The sequence below is a fragment of the Aptenodytes patagonicus genome, chromosome 1 (assembly GCF_965638725.1).
Source record: "Aptenodytes patagonicus chromosome 1, bAptPat1.pri.cur, whole genome shotgun sequence".
Taxonomy (NCBI): domain Eukaryota; kingdom Metazoa; phylum Chordata; class Aves; order Sphenisciformes; family Spheniscidae; genus Aptenodytes; species Aptenodytes patagonicus.
The window spans coordinates 162638477-162660152 of NC_134949.1; the positions used below are offsets into that span (position 1 = coordinate 162638477).

Consider the following 21676-nt stretch of genomic DNA (forward strand, 5'->3'; position numbering starts at 1 on the left):
ACTGAGAAGGCTGGAGGGGCACAAGAAGCCGGGAGGGGGCACAGCCAGGACAGCTGACCCAAACTGGCCCAAGGGACATTCCATACCATGTGACGTCACGCTCAGTACATAAACTGGGGAAAGCTGGCCGGGGGGGCCGCTGCTCGGGGGCTGGCTGAGCATCGGTCGGCGGGTGGAGAGCAATTGTACTGTGCATCACTTGCTTTGTGTATTATTATTATTATTATTATTATTATTATTATTATTATTATTATTATTATTATTATTATTATTATTATTGTATTTCAATTGTTAAACTGTTCTTATCTCAACCCATGAGTTTTCTCACTTTTACTCTTCCGATTGTCCCCCCCATGCCACCGGGGGAGGGGAGAGTGAGCGAGCAGCTGTGTGGTGCTCAGGTGCCAGCTGAGGTTAAATCATGACAGGCACTTTGCTCAGTTGTGAACATTTTCCTGGACTTTATGAGGCAGATTGGCTTTTTTCCATATGACCACACACACGAAAAACCTGTTGATGCTTAGATGTGACCCATTTTGCATGATAGGCAGTAGCTAACAGGTTGGTTGCAAGCGGTGCTATCATTCTAGATTTTGAGTTGGTTTGTTTTTTTTTCTTTTTTTGACTTATTTTGATTTGGAGCAATAACATCTGCTTAAGAAAGAAGGCTGTATTTTGGCAGAGATTATGCCAACACAGAAAGACAAAGATAGTATTGTACAAATGTCCTCAAACAAGATCTTCTATACCTTTTGTCAGTGACCCATAATTTGCTGAAGCCACTTTAAAGACTTCCCATACATGTAGTTAAGCTATGCTGTAGAGAAATATTCTAGAAATTAGAGTTATTTATCCGTCTCGTTATGCCATAGTTTATGTGAGAAAGAAAGAGAATATTCTGTTAATGCTTGAGAGGAGTATGTATTGTTTGCTAGGTTGCTAGGTTGCAAGGATGAAGTATTGACATGGAAAAAATGGCAGGAATATTTTATATTTTAATAAAAAATATCCTTTCTTCGGTTTTTGAAAAGAAAGTGTGGGAGTCCTTCTTTTATTTTTCACAGATACCTAGGGATCAGTTCAGCTCAGTAACTGATATCATGCAATTCAGAACAGATGTGAAATGAGAGGGGAAAAAAAAAGAAGCCAGGCAGAAGCAATGTTTAATCACAGGAAAAGCAGAAAGAAAGGAAAAGAAAACTGCCCTCAAAATGGTCATATACAATATATTTTGTATTTCAATAAGATAAAAAATAATTGCACCATTTACAAGAAATGAAAAGCTTAACGTATATAACATATTTTCTCCATTCAGATGAGTAATACTCATTTTCATTTGACACACTGAAAATGACATAGAAAAATACTAATAGAATGTAACTAATATTTTAAATTGTTCTATATGCAATATTTTTTAAGAGGAGTATTTATTGTGATTATAAATCTTTGGTTTTAGCCATTGATATCCTTTAAAAAAGGAAAAATATCCTCTTATCAAAGCATAGTTTGTAAAGGGCATACCATACTCAAAATGCAAGCCAATATGTATTTTCACTGATAGCTTTAGGCCTTGTTATACAGTGCCTGTTTTAAAACTCTGGAAATCAGCATTTGGGATTTGCTAGGAGATAGAGCAGAATTCCCAACCAACCAAAACCTATATTTTCCAGGGTATAAAAAGGAATACTGGCTGATCAAAGGCTGTAATATCTGGTTTGCTATTAAGAAAATTTCAATACATTTCAATACATTTCCATTACAAATCACAGGCTTCTAATATTTAAGCTAAAGAAGTCACCTTTCGCTATCATTGAAACAAAGAAAAGACTTTGGACTGCTCTGGACCTACTTACTCAGTTGGGTCAGCCGTGGGAGTCATGCAAAGGCTGCTGAGCAGTGGGTGGTATGCACAAATACAAGATCAGTTCTTACGCTTCTGTACTCCCTCTTGGGTAGCACATCCTTAGGCATAGAAGGAATATTTCTGTGTAAAACCTTTGGTGCCTAGAAAGTCTAAGATGTCCAAGACGTCTAAGATGTGCTACCCTTGTAGGAGAGGTCATTTGGGGTCTTTGTTGGGAAAGTAGGCACTTAAATCACATCTGTACTGTTAAGTAAGAATGGAGAGGGACTACTCTCTGGTCTACCAGCTGGCCCAGCTCAGTTCATCTGGAGACATCTACATTTTTTCCTTTTTCTCCAAAGAATAGCATGGCCATATCAAAACTACTTACTGGGTGCGGTGCTTGGAATATACCTTTTTCCAGACAATGGCTGGGCACTGTCTGGAAATGTATGAGTGAGCACAGGCCAAAGCTGTGGAGGCAGTGGGCTAGCAGCTAGGCACTATGGGTGAGCCTTCTTTCGTGCTCAAATCTGGCTTTGACCTTTTTTTATTTTTCTTCTTATCCAGATGTGACTTTAAATTCCACCTCAGCTGCACTATAAGTACTCAAGTGTTAAATTGATGCTTTTCCATGATGTTCACTCCTCCAAATACTCAGACTGTTTCATGCCAGTTCTCAGGCCTGAAAAAGACCTGGAAAAATGGAGGATCTTTGTGGGAAGGGATGAAGACCAGCATCTCCTACCTTCTAGGCTAGTTTTCAGGATGCCCTGAGGGTTTCACCTTCTACTTCTTGGACATCTTACAGTGTTCTGCAGAGGGATCTTGTCCCACAAACCCAAAGTTTCTTTTGAAGAAACCAGAGCATGGGGGTAGGAAGGCTGATAAGCATCAGCATCTCACCCTGAAGTGGGATATGACCTAAGTTCATATTCAGACAGAACTCTGAAAATAGTTTCCATGTAGCCTCACTGGCCAAAACAGAGAGAAATGGGACCAGCATATTAAAAAGCTCAGTATAGACTGCAGACAAGGTTGAAAGAGGCTGCAATAAAAAGGGTACAGAGTGGGAGACACTTATTTGAGAAATAGATCTCAGGAACAGGTATACTCATGGAATCTTTAAAAATACGGACAAGAGTTCAAATGTAATTTTGAGCCAAAGCTGAGGACTTGTGAATCAGACAGGAAGATGATGTGTACAAACTGAGATTGGATACATAAAAATGTTCACAGAAGCCTTTTCACATTGCATTATTTACTTCTGTTCTTGAATAAACATTTCTTTCCTGTCTTGCTTAAGTAGACACATGGGTTTGCTCATTTTCTTGTTACCATGTATGGTGTGCTGTTCAATACACTCCCTACAAACTGATGTACATTTTCAAATATGATTCATAAACCAACTTACTACTCTTAGATCTATTCTATGAAGAGAAAATGTGGATTCATACTGAATGGAACTACAGTGTTAGTGATCAGGAAGGAACATCTGTGAATATTTATCTGTCATCAGAGCCAGCATTTCTGTCTCCAACCAATAGACTACGCTCACTGACTAATTAAAAATAGAAAAACAATTACCTTATTTCTTTTATTGTTGCAAGTGTCAATATAGCAACTGAAGCATTAAAAATGTGGTAGGGTGTGGGGATTAACGGCGTAGGGGATATAGTCAACACTGGGAAAACCGCTTGCTGTTTGGAAGTTTATTTAAGAACAAAAAGTACACACATCGCCTAGTCTTCCTTCTCATTAATCATTTACTGTGGATAAGAAACCTTTGTAAGCAATTAAAATTGAATTTGTAATGAAAAAAATTGTGTTCTACAAAATGCAGTAGGCAAAAGCTACTATAAAGAGATAATCACAAACCATAGATTAGTGATAAAGGCTTCACTTTATCACCTAGCAACCTTACCCATACCTACCACCATTGCAAACAAGCTAAGATAAAAGTTTTGTGATTCTGGAACTAATATGTTGAAATTAATTATACAATTTAAGCTGCTACTGACACTAATAAAAATTATAACTGATGAGATGAAACATACTAAAATCAAGCCAAACTCAGCTAGATTGCTTTTCTAACGTGTCAGTGTTTGAATTTTCAGTGCTTAAAAATTTAATCTAAGTTTCCTTTTTTATTAAAAACTGGTCTAGGAAGAAGGAAAACAATCAGCTGACTATATTGCTTTTCAGCCTGTGATAAAGGAAAGGTAGTTACTAAGCTTTTCAGATATTCTGAATGAATACAAAAAGGAAATTTTTGTTATATAATAACCTAGATAGATAGCAAGTACCTAGTCAGTAAATAATGTACTTCAAAACAGATAAGTGGAAAATAAAATGGGAAACACGCAAACCTCTCTGTATTCAGTCATACAGGTTTTCATCACCTTCGTAGCCTGGTGTCCCATCTATTTTTGTATGATCATATGTGAAACTTTTCTGTGTCCAAAAAGCTAGCTTAATTCTTATGACAAAGATCATTGCTCAGAAGAGAATAGGTAAAAGAAACTAAAATTAACACATTTATTTTGCTTTTCTCTTTAAATAATGATAATAATAATTGTAATAATCACAGGTCCTGCAGCCATGGCTACACAGCATCGGATGACAGAATCTTTAATGTGTTCCTTTTAGCTCTCAAATGTAGACATTGGTCCTCACTGTTGCAGATTTATCCCCTAGTCTACAGCTGTTGGCGTTCAGGAACCCTAATGTGTGTTTTGATGCTGTGGACTGGATAAGGTTTTATTTGAAGGGAAGCAGCACCATCTATTGTGACCTGATAGCTTAGCTCTAGATGATAGAAAGAACAGAGCTGGCCTGAGCCCAGTTTTAAACTCTTTCTTGCACTTATTTTCATATGTTTTTCCCAAACCAGCTTCAAATGAGGTTAGGATCTCAGTTTGTGTATGATAACGTACAGGGACAGGGGTGTGTGGTGTGCGTGCGTGTGTCTAATAAAAAGACATACCTGTTTACAAACTAAGATAAAATAATAGCATAAGCCCAGTCCTGACTAACTGTTGCTTTTAAGTGACTTGGCTGGAGTTTTCATTTCTGAAGTGGGAGGATAGTCAAAAGTTAAGAGTATGTTTTACTCGGGTGATATTCTCTCAAAATTTGCTTTCAGAAGCAGCGTTAATGTAGGTGTGTAGTACAGTATGTTCTTCTAATAATGACAGTGCTATTGTCATCCATACATACTTCTGGTTCTTCTCTTTTTCCAGACGGTCTACAAAGCCTGGCTCTGTTCCCAGTATTTTGAAGTCACACAGTTTCACTGCAGCAACAGAATTCCTTGCAAGCAATACTGTTTGGAGGTTCAGACGAGGTGTCCCTTTATATTACCAGACAATGACGATGTCATCTATGGAGGACTATCAAGTTTCATCTGTACAGGTATAGTATAGAAAAGCTAATTTCACCTGTTTTCATAAGTCTAAATGTGAAGGCGAGTGTGGATAATGTTTCTTCCATTAGCTCTATGAGAGCCTGAAAGTATTCCTCATCACAAAGAGATTTCTTGGAGGTGCTAGGTTTTGAGCCCAGATTTAGTAATGTGCATTTATGCTACAGCTTGCCACAGTCATTAAGTTTACAAAACAAAATTACTAGAAGAAATTGGTTATTTTTTACACTTGATAATTTGGTGGAGGATTTTTGTTGCTCCATGTCATGCAGTATTCAGAGAAAAGAGGCTGTCATGTAATATTCAGAAAAAAAGAGGAAGAGAAGTCCAGTTTTTAGTATATTCACCTTTGTTCACCTGCATTCGTATGTCAGATAAATGAAGAATCTGAGACATAGCATTCAAAACTGTGCAGCAGCTCTTGGAAGGTAAATGTCTGAGGAAAGGTCTTTCACTAGTGAAGAATTTTAAGAATTGGTTGTTCACCTGCAAAGAACCGATCTTTTGGTCTCTTCTTGAGTCTTGTTACATTCTGTGAGTATTTTAATTTTAAAAGGTATTGCTAATATAGGTCTACGCATTGATTGATAAAATGGTTTGGTTTCTTTTACATTCCATTATGCTTCAAACACTATCCCAGAATGACCCAACCAGAGAGGACATGGTAGGCAAAAAATACCTTTAGTACATCCTGGGTACCTCAGATACTTTTTTCAGGACTGGCTGGGAGTCATCCACACAAAATTTCAGCTTATATCAATGTTATCTGCAGATTTCTGATGCCTAGAGTATCATCTGAGAATCTTGAAGATATTTAATCAACTTATTCCCACTAAATCAGTAAAAAGACATTTCAACACTTAGATCGTTTGACAGCTTGGTCCAAATTTCTGAAACTAGACAGCCTTCACTTTCAATTAGGGCTGCACTGGAAAGCTTGATACTAAATGAGTTGCCCATGGCAAGCTACTTAAAAACAGAATAAAACATAAAACCCCATAAATGCTCTATACCATCTCAGAGGCAAGCATAATTTCACCTTATACCCTGTGTTGGGATTTAGGGGGGTTCTGGTAGCAAGATATTTACTATATTTCTTCTTGACAATTAAGCCTATTGCACACACTCGAGCAATATCCATCCGTATGCAAAAGACAATATAATGAAATGTAAGCTGAGTTACAATTTGGTAGTCATCAATAAGGTAATGGTGCTTAGCACTTCACTTCAATGCATTTCGTAAATATTAATAGCCTTCCAATATGCATACACAGTAAACAAATGAGCATTATTTTCCAGTTTAAGATAGGACAGTGAAAGCTGAAGTGAGACTTAGGACATTTTTATTTACAACATGTATACAATATATATGTTTGTATGTGTGTGTATGCATGTATATACACATGTGTGCACACTTACACACATACACAATGGCAAAGAATGAACAAATAATAAGCAAAACCATCTTAGTAATTATTTCAGAAAATCTCTTAGGAAATATATATCTACCTCTTCACTTTCCTAGTATATCTCCAACTCCAAATTCATTCCTAAAACACACAAAATAGATTACTTTTCAAAGATAACTGACAGTCGATATCTCTGAGTTTGGGATGAAAAGCAGATTTAGGGGAGGATTAAACTCATTTTATTGCAGATATTAGTAGTGTGGGTATCTACACATAAACTCTGTGACTAAGCTCTCACTAGAGTCACTGAAGATCTGGTGTAGTCAGTAGAGCTGAGAGCTATTTAATTCAGCCTAAGGAGGCAACTGCACCCGATAAGCTGACTAGTTCTCTATGCCCTGCTAACAGTGCTGGCTGAACTCTTTTTGCTGTAGCTGCTGTTAGTCACCAATGTCTCATTGCAGACGCTTAAAATCAGGGTGACCTGAATCTCATCTCAGCAGTCCACTAACTAATATTTGGTTGAACTTTTTGTCCTCCCGAGTAAAGACTCTCAGCATCAGCAGAGCAGAGTTTGTATTCATGGACCCATAGGAGTCAGCACGCTGACACAAGGCAGTTGTGTGCAAGAGAAGATGCTGAGGAGAGGTAGAAGGTTGCAGTTCAAACTTTGTCTGGAATACAGGCCCATTGTCTCCCTGTTATTAAACAGCAGCTCGCTGTAAGAGCACTTCCTGCCACGAAACGAGAAATTAGACTAGTATCTGCTGTGGGGCTAAAGAATTACGCTTCTCTGCAGCTTAGTGAAAACAGAAGTATTTCGTGCGAAGTACAGTGAGTTCATCAGCAGACAAAATACTCTACCTCAGTATAGCATGTGGCTTGACAGTTAACTTGAACTCCTTTTGCAGAAAAGAACAGAAAGCAGGTCACCCACATCTCAAGGGACCTCTTCTCCTGCTGCACTTTCTGTGAGCTCCCATCTGGCAGACATGTTCTGGGATTTCTAGTTACTGATCCTGCTCTTCCTCTTCCTGGGGTGGGTGAAATTCACTGGCAAAACCCAAAAGAGTCAGGTCAAAGGTATTTCTATTTGATATTTAGGTGTTATAGGTGGTTGTCTGATGTCTCCGTTCGACCTAAATTCACTGTGAAGCTGGTCACCATTGAGCTACAGGAAACACATCAGGAGCAAGCTTTATGTTCAGAGATTCTTCATGAACAGCATTTTGCCACAGCCCATCACTCTTTTAAATTAGGCTTGAATATCTCTGCTGCTTCTGACTCTGATGGTATCCCATGGAGAGAAATGCTACAGGTCCTTTTTTGAAATTTTGACTTGCATTTTCAGAGAAATCCAGTAGGAACTGAATTGGGTTATGTTGGTATGATATTCCTCCCCCCCCAAAAAACAAACAAACAAACAAAAAAAAAACCTAATGAAAGACTAGCTGGTTAGTCTTTTATAATTAACTGTTAGTTATAAAATATTGTCTGGAGAAAAAAAAAGGAGCCCCTCTGCTTATAGGATGATTTATCTCTGAGAGACGTCAAGAATTTGTGGATTCTGATTTTCTTTAACAATGTATTATAATAAGGGCTTCCCTCCCTCCTCTCCATGGTAACAGACTATTTCCTCTAAGGTCCAGTAGAGATTTAGGTTAATGGAAAGACAGAGGATTGATTTCTATAAAACATTTCACATCATGGAAGTCAAGGAACAGGAAAAGGTGTACCAGTGATAGCTGGTTCTATTTGATGTTGATGACAGCACAGAGTGCAGGATGTACATATAAACATGACATGCCATTTTCCAATTAGAGCTAGATAAAAGGCTGATGTGGCTTCATGTCACCAGCAGTGCTGGGAGCTGCCGTGGTGGTACAGAGCTGCCGCCTCCCCTCGCCGTCCCCGTCCCGCCTCAGCGGTGAGCAGGGGTGCAGAGACATATGCTGGAAGTGGGGGTATGGCAGCACCAGCGGACAGGGAACCCACATACTTTTTTTTTTCTTTCAGGGCAGGATTTTCTCGAGGTTGATGGCTGCAAAAAAAAAAGGTACTGGCGGCTGTAAAAAGAAATAGTAACAAAGGTTTTATCCCTCCTTGAGAGGTCCATGTGATGAGAAAACAGCATAGGACTGGCTATTTTTTCCCCAAGAAATTTTGCAGTCATTGTTATCTTAGAATTCCTAAATAAGTATTTTTTAAATGCTGCAAAAAATTAAATAAGGCTATATGTAGAGTCATTATAGGGGGCAGGCTGGAGCCATAATTGTGGCTAAGAATCACACACGATGGTGGTGTACTTGCTCTCTTCCAGTCCTTTGACACCACCAAATTTAAAAAAAAAAAAAAAAAAAAAAAAAAAGTTGTAGTTTATAATATTGATTAATAATGATTTCTTGGAAATTCCTGAAGGACTGGTATAATGAATAAGAAGTATTCTAGCCTGAGAATGTCTTACTTGATTACCTCCAACGAAGGCAGGTAGTGGGAAAAGGAGAGGGGATGCTACACTAGTTGTGTATCACAGGAACTTGTCTTTTGTAGAAATGCATGTGAGGATGTAGGACAACTGCAGTGCAAAACAAAAGTATTTGGGAGATTAATCAAAACAATCAGAATCACAGTGTGGGTCTGATTATGGAAACATGTGGTTAGCTAGAAAGAAGTTTGTGTTCCCCTTTCCTCCCTTTCTTCTAGGAAATGGAAAGAAGTCAATCTTTCCATCAGGCGCTGTTCTGGAACATAATATTTTTCATATTCATTCAAATTGAATGGTTGCTTTCAGTTTAGACCTTTGGAGTTTATATCCATATGATCAAAGTTTCCAGTGGTTTCATCTAATGTTTCTTTCTGCAGCTCAGATGTCTAGAATTGCCCATGCAAAACAGAATCTTATCTAAGGGAGATAATAGTAGTGTTTAGGCATACATACACACACACATGGCAGATTACAATGAATGAGTCCCATGCAAAGTTCCAGGTCAAGTTTTTTAATTGTGACTCCTATAAAAACAGTGTGCGTACCAGTGGGACTGTTTTCTTTCATAGTTGTAGTCATCTTTTCCTCTTTTTTCCCCAGTGTGAATGGAAGATGTGAAAGATTTCTTTCACACGTGCTCTTTGAGTGTGAAAAGAGAGCTGAAAGATGTATGACTCTATGTACAGAGCACTGGGAAGAGCCTGGTAATACTTCACAACAACTGCTTTTCCCGTGCCTTCCAAAGTAATGTGGTCCAGCAGCCGGCCTGGGGACTGGTCCAGCCCATGAACTGCTTCTGTCTGGCTTGCTGCCATCTCCCAATGGAGACAGAGGGAGGATGCAGAGGTCAAGTATTTTCTTCACAGCCAAAACTATCCATTCAGTTCTTCAGTTTGCTCAACCCAGAAAATATGAGAGCTCAGTTTCCACCAAATGAGCAGCAGAGATGTCCAAAGAGAAAGGAGAAAAGATTAGCTCTCCTCCGCAGCCACAGTCCTTCCCTGAGCAGCCAGGATATGCCATCAACTCCAATGCTGCAGTTGCATCCACGTTAGCAATTTAGTTCAGGAGTGTACTTTTGAAGCAAATCTCCTGTTCATACTCCTTGCTGTTTGACTTGCGTTGGGGAGAGTTCTTGCAGGATACAAACTGGGTTCCTTTGGATTACACTAAACTAGGAGAAGTGCTACAGGACCATACCTAGCACGTCCCAACCACTAATGCACATTCGGTCTACAGAATCAGACTAGAGCTAGAGTGAGGTAAAAACCCTTCAAATGCATTCAGGGTTGACATGAGATACTCAGCACCAGCTGAGTTATAGAAATCTTGTCCTTTTGCCCAAAACTACTTGTTAATACAGACATGGCCTATTCTGGCTGCTGGGAGAACAGTCCCAAAACTGCTATCCATGTGCCAAGTCTGGACCACTTTAGAGTGCAGAATTAGGGCTACCTCTGTTGCTAAGGGCTTTCTTTGTATTGACCAAGACTTATGGTGTCTTTGTGCCTTGTGGCATAACAGGACGATCACCCAGCAGCAAACATCAGGCAGGAAATTCCAGCCACATGCTCACACTCTTTACTTGTACAACAGATGTAATGGAATTTAATGGAGCACTTAAGTTCCTCTGTGAAGGAAAGGAAGGGAGTGTAGTGAGCAGCAATAAGGCAAAGATGTGTTGCATTAGCTTCTTCCAAAACCAGCATAGCAACTTCTGCTGTTTCCTAAGAGCAGTGCCATCAGAATGAGTCTACTGCCACCAAGAGGAGAATCAAATTTGTCTGCTCTCCTGTGCTGAACAGACTCCTGATACTTTTCAATGTAGAAGGAGAAAGTAAGGAGAGAGGAGAGAGGACAGGTGATTCAGATGCTTTGAATCACTTATATCTTTCCTTTCAGTCCATATTAATTTAGGCTCCTAATTTCATGTGTTCCGATTAACATCTCTGTTGCTTGGAACACATGGTGTGAATATTCTCCCATACATTAATTTTTGGCAAATATCACTGACATATGCTTATGTGATCCATGCAAAGTAGCACTTCCCCAGAAACTCCTCCTCCTTTAGAGTGAAGAAGAGTATTCACCAGAAAAGAAGCTGTCAGTCATGCTTCATAGCACACACTGTTTCTAAGGACGTAGTGAGAATTATTACAGACAATTCTCACCAATCTGTAGAAAAGGTTTGTTGGCTAACAAAGCTCAACAAAGGTATTGGGAACAACTCTTTTAACTGCAGCTTCTTCTCAAGGGGCAGATGTGTGTCTGGGTTTCACCAGCAGGTTTAGCTATAGAGTGTCTGTTTCAAAACAGATGCCCTGATTTCAGTGCAATTTGAAAAGCAATTTCCTTGAGAAAATGTGATATATAGAATGCATCACAATCTACCTTTTCTTTGTAGAACAATTCAAGAAGAGAAAATCTCTGAATTCAATCCACTTTATGTTGTTCTTGGCAAACTCCAAAATATATATATACTTGATCCAAATTCTTACTCTAAAAATAACTCATAATAATGTGTCATTTGCCTCCTGCCTCTTAGTAGGTCCTAATATATCAAAATATTAAGCTAACACAGACAGCAAGACAAATCCCATTTATGTTTGACAACCATGGTTTAAATCGTTACTAACGATGGATCTGCTTACCAGATCTTCCTTACAGAAGGAAAATTTGACATGGTTGTGCAACAGAATCTGCCAACTAAATAGCTCATCTTTTGAGTCCAGTGTTCTTCTAGTCTTGAATGTTGAGATTTTCCCATGAATGAGATCCCATATTATAATAGGTTTATTAGCTGCAAACGTTCTTCTCCTATAAAAACAACACAAGCAATTAATATTGATATCCCTGAACTTTCTATGGCAACACAGTACTTAGATATGTGTGACCCTTTCCTTTCCTATCATATCAAAGTAGTAAATTCTTTTGATCAAAAATTGTACATAATAGAAGCAAAGCTGAACGGGGGGTGGGGAAAGCCAAAGGCTTGCTAGAAGTGAGTTCCCTCACCCTTCTCCTGTATCTCAACATAGCAGAGCTAAAAAGGTTCATTGTATAGCCTTGAGAGTCACCTATTTGCTTATTTTTCTGACTTGCAGCAGCTCAGTCAGTTTTACAGGGATAACACTGATTTACATTGGCAGGAGGAAATTGGTTCTGTGCATATTGTAGGAAAAAAAAATCCATACATGGTGAAGAAACACAATTAATTCTTCTTGAATGTGAACGCATACACGCAGGAAAATGTTCCAGAGACAACTATCTGAAACAGTCACCAACATACAGTAATAAAACAAAATTAAAACACAGCAACCCAGATCTCATCCAACAATTGGAATGGAGTCTGAAATGGAAATTAACTTTTTCAGAAGAGTTGAACAGCCTTATTCACCAGTTTAAGAATAATCTGTTTGACTGAAGAATAATTTATTTATCTTTAAGCCTTCTTCTACATTTCATTTTATTACTTTTTATAATATGAAGGGTATAAAATACATGTCTAAACAGAAGCATCATAATGTGTCACAGACACAGCAATTTAGAAATTGAGAGGACCATCTGGATAAGATCGAAGAGAGCTGGCTTCCATATCAGATATAAGCAAGCAGTGAAATCTAGTCATATAATATCTAATGTTCTCTTGCCTTCTGTAGTTGGAAAATGTTAATATTGAAACCTCAGAAATAATTCCTCAGAAAGAGAAATGTCATGCAGAGTATTGACATTCACTGGTACAATGTTGTCACTGCTGGATGGATCACTCTTGACAGACATTATTTACTTTGTGCTTCACAATGAAATGGAGCATTTGAAACTTCTGGTATACTACATCCACTTATCTGGTTTCTTCTTCTAGTTCATGGTCTTTTCTTCAAGCACAAGAAGCTTGGTATGCCTCTCAAAATAATCAGAAATCTATGTTAAAAAGGACTGCAGTTTAGAGTTATACAGAAAGAAAATGAGGAAAAAACATAACATACCAAAAAATCTGTTTTATTTCTGTGGCTTTCTAAAATACTTATCCAACAACGACAACAAATATATCAATCAGTCCTTTGATGGTGACTGAAAGATGTGGAATACTATGGCTCCATAGCTCTTTCTGTAGCAAAAAAAAAAAGTGGGCCAAGCCAGACCAACTGCTACAGATACAGATCCAGCTACAAACATGACACATGCTGACAGTGTTGGGGTGAGATGTGGAAATGCAACCACCTTTTTTGCATGCTGGTTCTTGTGCAAAAGAAATGCAAATTCTCAGGCAGAAACCACAGCATTCTCTGAGTTAGCTGGTGATCTAGCTGATCAGCAGACCATGCACCCATAGACAGTCTTTGTGATTTTAATTATTGTATAAGAACATATTTATGGTTTGCTGTTTTTCCCCCAAAGCTGTTTCTGCACAAAGAGAATATGATGCTCATGCTGTCACTCCTTTTTCTCTCAGTATGATTCAGCTGAGCAGGATACATGGGATTTATCTACAGTCATGTCGCCATTAACATAATCTCAGTCAAATGAGTAGCCTTAATTTGTAAGTAGCATTAGTAACACGCGCTCCCTACAGATATAACTGCTGTGCTGATCATCAAAATGTTATCTGTGTGTGAAAAAAGTATCTGGTTACAAAGCAAAGAGATAGCTTTTACATGACCTTTGTGAGCAATAGCATATCTGTCTGGAGAATGGTTTGATACCAAAAAGTATCCTGGCAAATTCTAGATCTTTGATTAAGATCAAGGTCCAAGAACCTCTGTACGGACTAAGATTTCTGTTGGTGAAATACAGGTGAGTGTTGGGAAAAGTTGAGAAATGGAGATCCAGAGCTGAGAATTTTAAGTGAAAAGTGAAAAGCAAAGTAGGTTTCTAGCCAGTAACAGTTGGTAAGTTAGTCTCAGAAATATAATTACTGAACATCCAAGTAATACAGAGTAATGATGTCTACAAACTGAACTATAAAGACAGAAGAGGAAGAGTGAAGCCTTGGTGGTTTGGTGGGTAAAGGTATCCTTTCTGTTCCTTATCCCAAACCCTGTGTCCATATAAAATATTTTCCTAAAAGAACAAAAGACATTTTTTTCTCCATGGTTTTCCAAGGTTGATGTAGCCAGCTTTCCAGGGTTTCTGGTAAGTCACAGATTTGTAACCCTCTGACTGAGTAGACTGACTAGATCTAAGGGGCCAAAACTGATACTCATGGCTACAAACGAGTATGTGGTGAAGCACAATTGTGAAGTTTTATTACTTCAGTGCAAAAGCTCTGACTGAATTTATCTAAATGTTCTGCAACTGTCATATGAATAGTGATTCTGTAGTTAACTGATTATTAAGTATGTAACTGCAAATTCAAAACCTAAATTCAATTGCTGTATTGAAATAAAGAGGAAATTTAATTTTGCATTATGAACTAGTTCAATGCAGCTTTGAATTTGGGGTTGCCTTCAATTTATTTATGATTCAGTAAGTGTATATGAACTATTTAAATACCTTTTGATTGTCAACTTGTGCATATAGGCTTTGATTTCAAAGGAAGTCTGGGTTTTCCTATAACAAGAAAGGCAGGAAATACAGTTTGAATAGTAAACAAGCCGCAGTGTGATCAAAGCATTAACCATTCTCTGTGTCTCTTCAATTACCACTAATAGTTTGAGCTACTGCAGCCACAGAACAGATCATATAATTACCTGCTTTGGGAGGCACTGCCTGTATGCTACCATGTTTAAAAACACACTTATGCACACAAACACCAAAAGATGGATTTCAGAAAATATGTTAGCAATAAGATCGCTTTATTATAGTTGCAATAAACAACTGTCCACAAGTTCCAAAATGCAACAGAATTTCTTAAAAGACATGAAGTACATTCAGTGATGATCTGAGAGAGAATAAATAATTTTCAAGTGTTGGTACGCTGCCTTAAGTATCTGACTGCACAGGTGCAAAAATGGCCTGATTTCCTACGGAGTAAACCCTGACTTTACAGAAAATCAAACAAGTTGTTCTCATTCCTGTATCTTTAAAAACTTGTTTGAATCCAAAAATAGATGCAACTTTACTTGGGCTCCTGTATAACATAGTAGACTGCTGTGTCAGCTATGTAAAAAAGTGCCAGTCTATGGTAAATCTGCATTTTAACACGCTCATCATACCTAATGCACTTTTTGTTTAGTTGCAGATCGATATTATGGAGGTAGGAATGAAAGAGCTCAGTTTCATCTCATTTTAAGGTGTGCTGCTTTTCTTTACAGGTTATTCACGAAACACAGGCAGTCTGGTGCCTGAACCTAAGAACGTTATGCCTAAACTTATAGGCATTGTTTTTTGAAAGTATTATCATTGCTGTGATACTTCAGACAAAATGTAATTCTTGTTCCAAGAAGCAAAGTTAATTTATAAATTATAGCAATTATGTAGCTGCTTTCAAAATCTTTGTTGAGGGCCTCAGGCTAACCCAAAGGTGTGGATTTATAGCTTAGACTAAACTATCTTTGACCTACCAACTTCTGCCAATCTTTTTGTGCCTGATTTTTATTTTTTTTTTGTGTTTACCCTACAGGGCTCTATGAAAACTATCCAACCAATGCAGAACCAGAATGAGTAGTGTCCCTCAGGGGTCCGTACTGGGACCAATCTATTTAATATCTGCAATGCTAAAGGCTTGGGGAAGAGTGGCTGGAAAGCTACCTGGCGGAAAAGGACCTGGGGGTGCTGGTTGACAGCCGGCTGAACATGAGCCAGCAGTGTGCCCAGGCGGCCAAGAAGGCCAATGGCATCCTGGCCTGTATCAGCAATAGTGTGGCCAGCAGGAGTAGGGACATGATTGTGCCCCTGTACTCGGCACTGGTGAGGCCGCACCTCAAATACTGTGTTCAGTTTTGGGCCCCTCACTACAAGAAGGACATCGAGGTGTTAGAGCGTGTCCAGAGAAGGGCAACGAAGCTGGTGAAGGGTCTGGAGAACAAGTCTTATGAGGAGTGGCTGAGGGAACTGGGGTTGTTTAGCCTGCAGAAAAGGAGGCTGAGGGGAGACCTCATCGCTCTCTACAACTCCCTGAAAGGAGGTTGTAGCGAGGTGGGTGTCGGTCTCTTCTCCCAAGTAACAGGTGATAGGATGAGAGGAAATGGCCTCAAGTTGTGCCAGGGGAGGTTTAGATTGGACGTGAGGAAAAATGTCTTTACTGAAAGAGTGGTTAAACATTGGAAGAGGCTGCTCAGGGAGGTGGTTGAGTCCCCATCCCTGGAGGTATTTAAAAGATGTGTAGATGTGGTGCTTAGGGACATGGTTTAGTGGGCATGGTGGTGTTGGGTTGATGGTTGGACTCGACGATCTTAGAGGTCTTTTCCAACCTTAATGATTCTATGAACACAGATAGGTTTTTTTCTAGTAAAACCTAGCACTACCATAGAGTAATTATGTACTGCAAAATTTATTCCAAGATCAGTTTAAATGGAGAAAAGGTGTTTGTCCATTCTGTTAGACATTCTTGCATTTGACCGGTAGTTAAACAGGCTAAATTAGGTTCTTTTAATTTATCAGAAAAGAAGATATGTGAGAAGTAAACAGAACACTCTGGTTATTTTAGTCTCCTATATAGTAATGCAGACAGCATTGACAATTTCCAAAAAGACAGTTGTGTCTTTTGGAAAAGACAGAATTCCTCTAACTATTCAAAAATTCATAATCAGATCAAGCTGAGTAACTCAGTAAAGTTCTAAAGGCAGAAATTATGTAGAAGTATAGTCAGAAATATCAAGAGATCCAATTATTGTATGGCATGAAAGACTGTTCTTATCTCTGGGATATGCCAAAGAAAACATCCCAGCTGGAAGAACTCATCTAAGATAGGGTAAACAAGTAGACTCTGAACAGCTCTGATTGGAAGCTGTTCCTGTAAAGCTGTTGGATCTGTATTGGTTTGACAATCAATATTGTCAATATTGTCAGTATATCAATTATTTGTTATTTAATGCCTATTTTTTCATGGAGAGTGATATTGCTGGTATGCGCTCGCAGATTGAGGAAGAATTTCAAGATCCTTTCAAATTTTGTGGAAATGTCCAGTTTGATTAGTTGTTACTTCATCATTAATTCATCATTAGTTACTTCATCATTACATGAGCCCAAGTAAAGTTGCATCTTCCAAAAAGGAAGAATTCAAATATCCTTATCATTGAAACCAATAATTACTTTTTAACACCGTTTCTTTACACAACCATGCTCAGCATCATACTTCTGTTGAATGATCTTTTGATGCTGCTTCCTGTTAGATGATGCATATCCCTTCAACAGCTCTAATTATACAAAATGCAAGCATTTTGAGGGCCTCAGGCTAACCCAAAGGTGTGGATTTATAGCTTAGACTAAACTACCGACTGTTTCTTTGACCTACCAACTTCTGCCAATCTTTTTGTGCCTGATGTTTATTTTTTCTTGTGTTTACCCTACAGGGCTTTATGAAAACTATCCAACCAATGCAGAACCAGAATGCTGTGATGTCAGATGGGGACTATTATCAGATCATCAATCCAAAGGGACTATTAAAACAAGTGGCTCAACAACATGTCACAGGACATCGCTCACAGTTTCATCAGCATCAAGACTGTGTAACAGCAGACTTAAACTGTGTGTTCTTGTATTAATTCTCTTACATACAGTACTTACAGTCTCAGCAGCACAGAACTCAACAGGACTGGGCTTTGGAGGCATAACAACTTTGGAAGATAATTCAACCAATGAGGAATAAAAGAAAGGATTTATCTTACATGATAGAAACACAACAGGCCCAAATGACTACAGTCAAAAATAGCAAGGACTGAGTGCTTTACCCTTAGATCTCTTCTTGAATGACCTTTTGGGTAAAATGAAAAGAATGGGCCACTACCCAAACAACAAGGACACACGAACACAGCTTTTTATTGAGTAAAAGGCTGTATGGTGACTTAAATTTCTCACACCATTTTATACACTGTGTTTTAATGTTTGGAGTTTCTTTTTTGTTTGTTTTTTGCACTTGTTAATACAGGATTTTATTTTTGGGACGGTTTCTCAAAGCTAAATTAAGTCTTTTCTCTGTCGATATATTTCTAGTCATTGTGTGTGTTCATCTGATAGTTCTGTCTTTTATGTCTTGTCAGTTTCTATTAGAGGAATGACTGCTATGATTCCATGACATAGCAAAAAAAAAAGAAAAAAAAAACAAAAACAAAAAACCAACAAAAAAAAACCACAAAAAGAACAACAAAACAAAATTTAACAAAAAAAAAAACACCACAAAAAACCCCAAACAAACCTAACTGTCCTCTTACCCATGGGAACCATTCATCTCCTTTCCCTTCCCATCTCCCGTCGCAGACAACGTACATTTGCTTCTGTCTGTGTAATCACAATGAATGGGTACACAATTCCAGTGTGCCTCTGCCACTGTTGCACAAACCAGTTGACTGAGCAAACCCAAAAGGAGCATGAAGGGGGTTCCTTTTAGCTGAACAAACAAGTGCTCTCCTTACAAGGTGGGATTGGACAGTTAAAAAACGTAAATCTATAACAAACTGTTGCTCCAATACCCGTTTTGAAGAAGTCCAGTCCTTTCTCACTGGTCAGTTGAACAGCAGCAGCCTTTTTAGATATGCTATGTAAAACCAGTTATGCTCAGCAAGTTGAATAGTTGGGAAGCCTTCATATTGGAGGTGAAGGATTGGCATTCATTGTGAATTACGTTTTGAGTTCTCCTGCTGTCACATAACCAGCAGCTTTCCATAAGGAAAGAGCTTCCAAAATCCAAGTCTTTTTGTCTCAACAAAATTACACTAGAAGCCTTTGAGCATCTATAATACAAAGTATCTCTTTGGTTTTGATTCCATTGTTTTTCTATTTACGTGTTGTTGAAAGTTACTCTAGTTATTAAGGGTGCACAAGAATGTGTTAGCACAGATAAAGAAACTATTTTGTTTTAAATATATAGGACAACCGTTTTCATAAATGTGCAATAAAAACAGTAAAGATATACTAGGATATGAGTAGTCAAGAGAAAAGATTGTAATCTGATTGCTGATTTTTCTTTGTTTGGGGTGGTTTTTAATTTGTTTACTTTTATTTTTGTGGGAACATTTCACCTGCTGAGTGTATGAGAATTTGCTTTTTAAAAAGGCTTTTTAGAGTTTACAGTAGAATCAATGGAAGGAAAAGTTAATAAGGGCTGTTTTTAAAAACTTTACATTCCTTCCTATTCTCTAACTACACTTGGGAAGTGCACTTTAGAGATGTTTGCTGTGTAGCTGGGAGATGAAGGAAAACTATAGGAAATGTTCTCTTAGGAAATAAAATATAGTTACCTACTTTCTAGCTATGAAATACCCCTTGATAAATATTAATGTTGTAAGAACATTTAATCACTGGTGCATAATGCGTTTTTGTATACACTTTATGGTCTGTTAAATTCTGGAGAAAAACAAAAAGAAGATAACTATACTGCTTAAGCGGTTCAAGATGCACATGTTAAGCTGCGAAAGCTCAAATATTTTGCAAGAATATTTTTTTTTATAGTGTTTTACTACAACCCGGACTGAGGAGCCTAAAATGATCTGTGCAAATACGACAACAACAAAAAGCACCAGCTAATGAAAAATTCTTCAGCACTGGTTTGTTTCTATAATTCCTCCCTTCCCTTCCTTGCACATGCTATATTTTGTTCAATAAAACATGGTGCTTTTTAGTTATTTTATTTTCTGTTAGAGGCACATGTATTAATGATATTGAATTGATGCAAAAAGTGGGGAAAAATGTAGACATGTAAATGAAAAAGCCTTAACTAATGGTAGAATGTAGACTTTTGAAAGGACAGAGACGTTACTGAAAAGTGATGGAGCAATAACTGGGCAGTGTTCTGGTACTGTACAACAGCTGATGAGTCACGCTATTGAGAAAGCTCTTACTAGGTGAGCTCTTGTTCAACTGACCTCTTAATTCTAGTAAGTGTACATGGTCAGTAAACAGTTTGTTATAACCTTTATCTACCTCTGCTGTGCAAAGGCCATCCAACATCCATTTCTGTGATGTTCCTCATAGTTTTTTGTTCACACCATTACTCACTGTCATCTATTTTTACACTGTACCAATACAGTAGCAAGTCTGGTTCATCCCAATTGAATTGGCACATGAAGAAGAGTTATTATTTCTGTTTTGCCTCATGGTGAATTAATGTAGAGAGCTATCTTTAAGGCATTTTCTTTCTTCTCTCCTGCTCTTCTTCATCCTTCATCCCTTATTTTTCTATCAAAATGTTTTCAAGTGGTGTCAGTGAAAAATATAACTCCTCCACTGCTTGGTTACACTGAGTCACGTGTCATACAATATGAGAGACATGAGGAAAAACAGTGACAACACCATCACATGCATAAAGTAGCCAAATTAAACTTGGGCAAAATGAAGCAGAAAACAATTACAGACTTTCAATTATTACACAAGTACAAGATGTAATGAATTCCTCTCCCTCTCCCCACCTGGAGTCAGTGCCTGCAGTTCAATGGTCTGTGAATTTTCTCTGTCATCATTTTGAGGTCTATTTCTTTAATTTTTGAAACAAAGAGTCATGTTGCAGAGGTGATTACTGCTGGGGTATCTGTTGCCATTTTCACTCCAGCAGTGTGGTATGCAGCTTCTCTTGGTGGCACCTGGGACATCAGGAGTAGACAAAGACTATTTTATGAAGTTAAGCAACACGTAATCATGTATGATGCAAAATTCCATTCCATCCATTCCTCATTCGTAATAGTTTTCCTGGCACAAACTTAAGCATGCTTGATATTGTGCACATATTACTTTTTTTGCCAGAATAAATTTGCATCTTGCCACTGCTATAACTGCCATCTTGTTCCATTTCTCCTTGTACTGTATGCCTAATACATACATGATAAAGAGCTGGCTTAACAAAGAAATAATATTAAAATATTTCTGCAAATGACTGATGAGAAGAAAAAGAGAAAAATAGAATAATATTTATTTTATGATCATATGGAAGAGAGAAATTTCCCATGTCTTTTATTGTCTTATTTTCTGCAATAGGGAAAATCCAGATTTTGTGCAATATGTTAATACTGCTAAGCCAAATGTCATATAACATAACCAGAGCTATATGTTATTCCTTATTGCATTTGCATTTGGTAATACATTATATTGACACTTTTCTTTCATTAAAGAGACAGTATCTTTTTTTTTTTTTAAATATAGCAGGTGAAGGCTGTCCTGCACGCCATATTTTAAAGACAAAAACCAACAAAACGTTAGAATGAAGTTTTAGTTCTATAAAAGATGAAACCAAGCCATCAGCTGCCAAAGAATCTGTGGAACAATAGATACAAACCAAACGTAGACTTTCAAGAAATTCCTTCTTGAGTCTTAAAAATAATGTTATTCTAAGTGATTAAAGGACAAAGAATGAGAGCTGTATTTCAAACAGCAGAGATGGCAGGTTTCATCTGGTACACGATGTGGCTCTCAGCTTATATAGTTAT

General features: G+C 38.0%; 1 protein-coding gene across 1 annotated transcript in view; it reads left to right on the plus strand.

Annotated features, from left to right (window-relative positions):
• The window catches only part of NALF1 (NALCN channel auxiliary factor 1), a 512766-nt gene extending 491616 nt beyond the window's left edge, over positions 1 to 21150 (plus strand). The window contains exons 2-3 of the mRNA XM_076361218.1: positions 5086 to 5257; positions 17615 to 21150. Coding sequence (XP_076217333.1) covers positions 5086 to 5257; positions 17615 to 17910 — 468 coding nt within the window. The 3' untranslated portion in view covers positions 17911 to 21150. The remainder of the gene's footprint in view (positions 1 to 5085; positions 5258 to 17614) is intronic.
• The last annotated feature ends 526 nt before the right edge of the window (positions 21151 to 21676 follow it).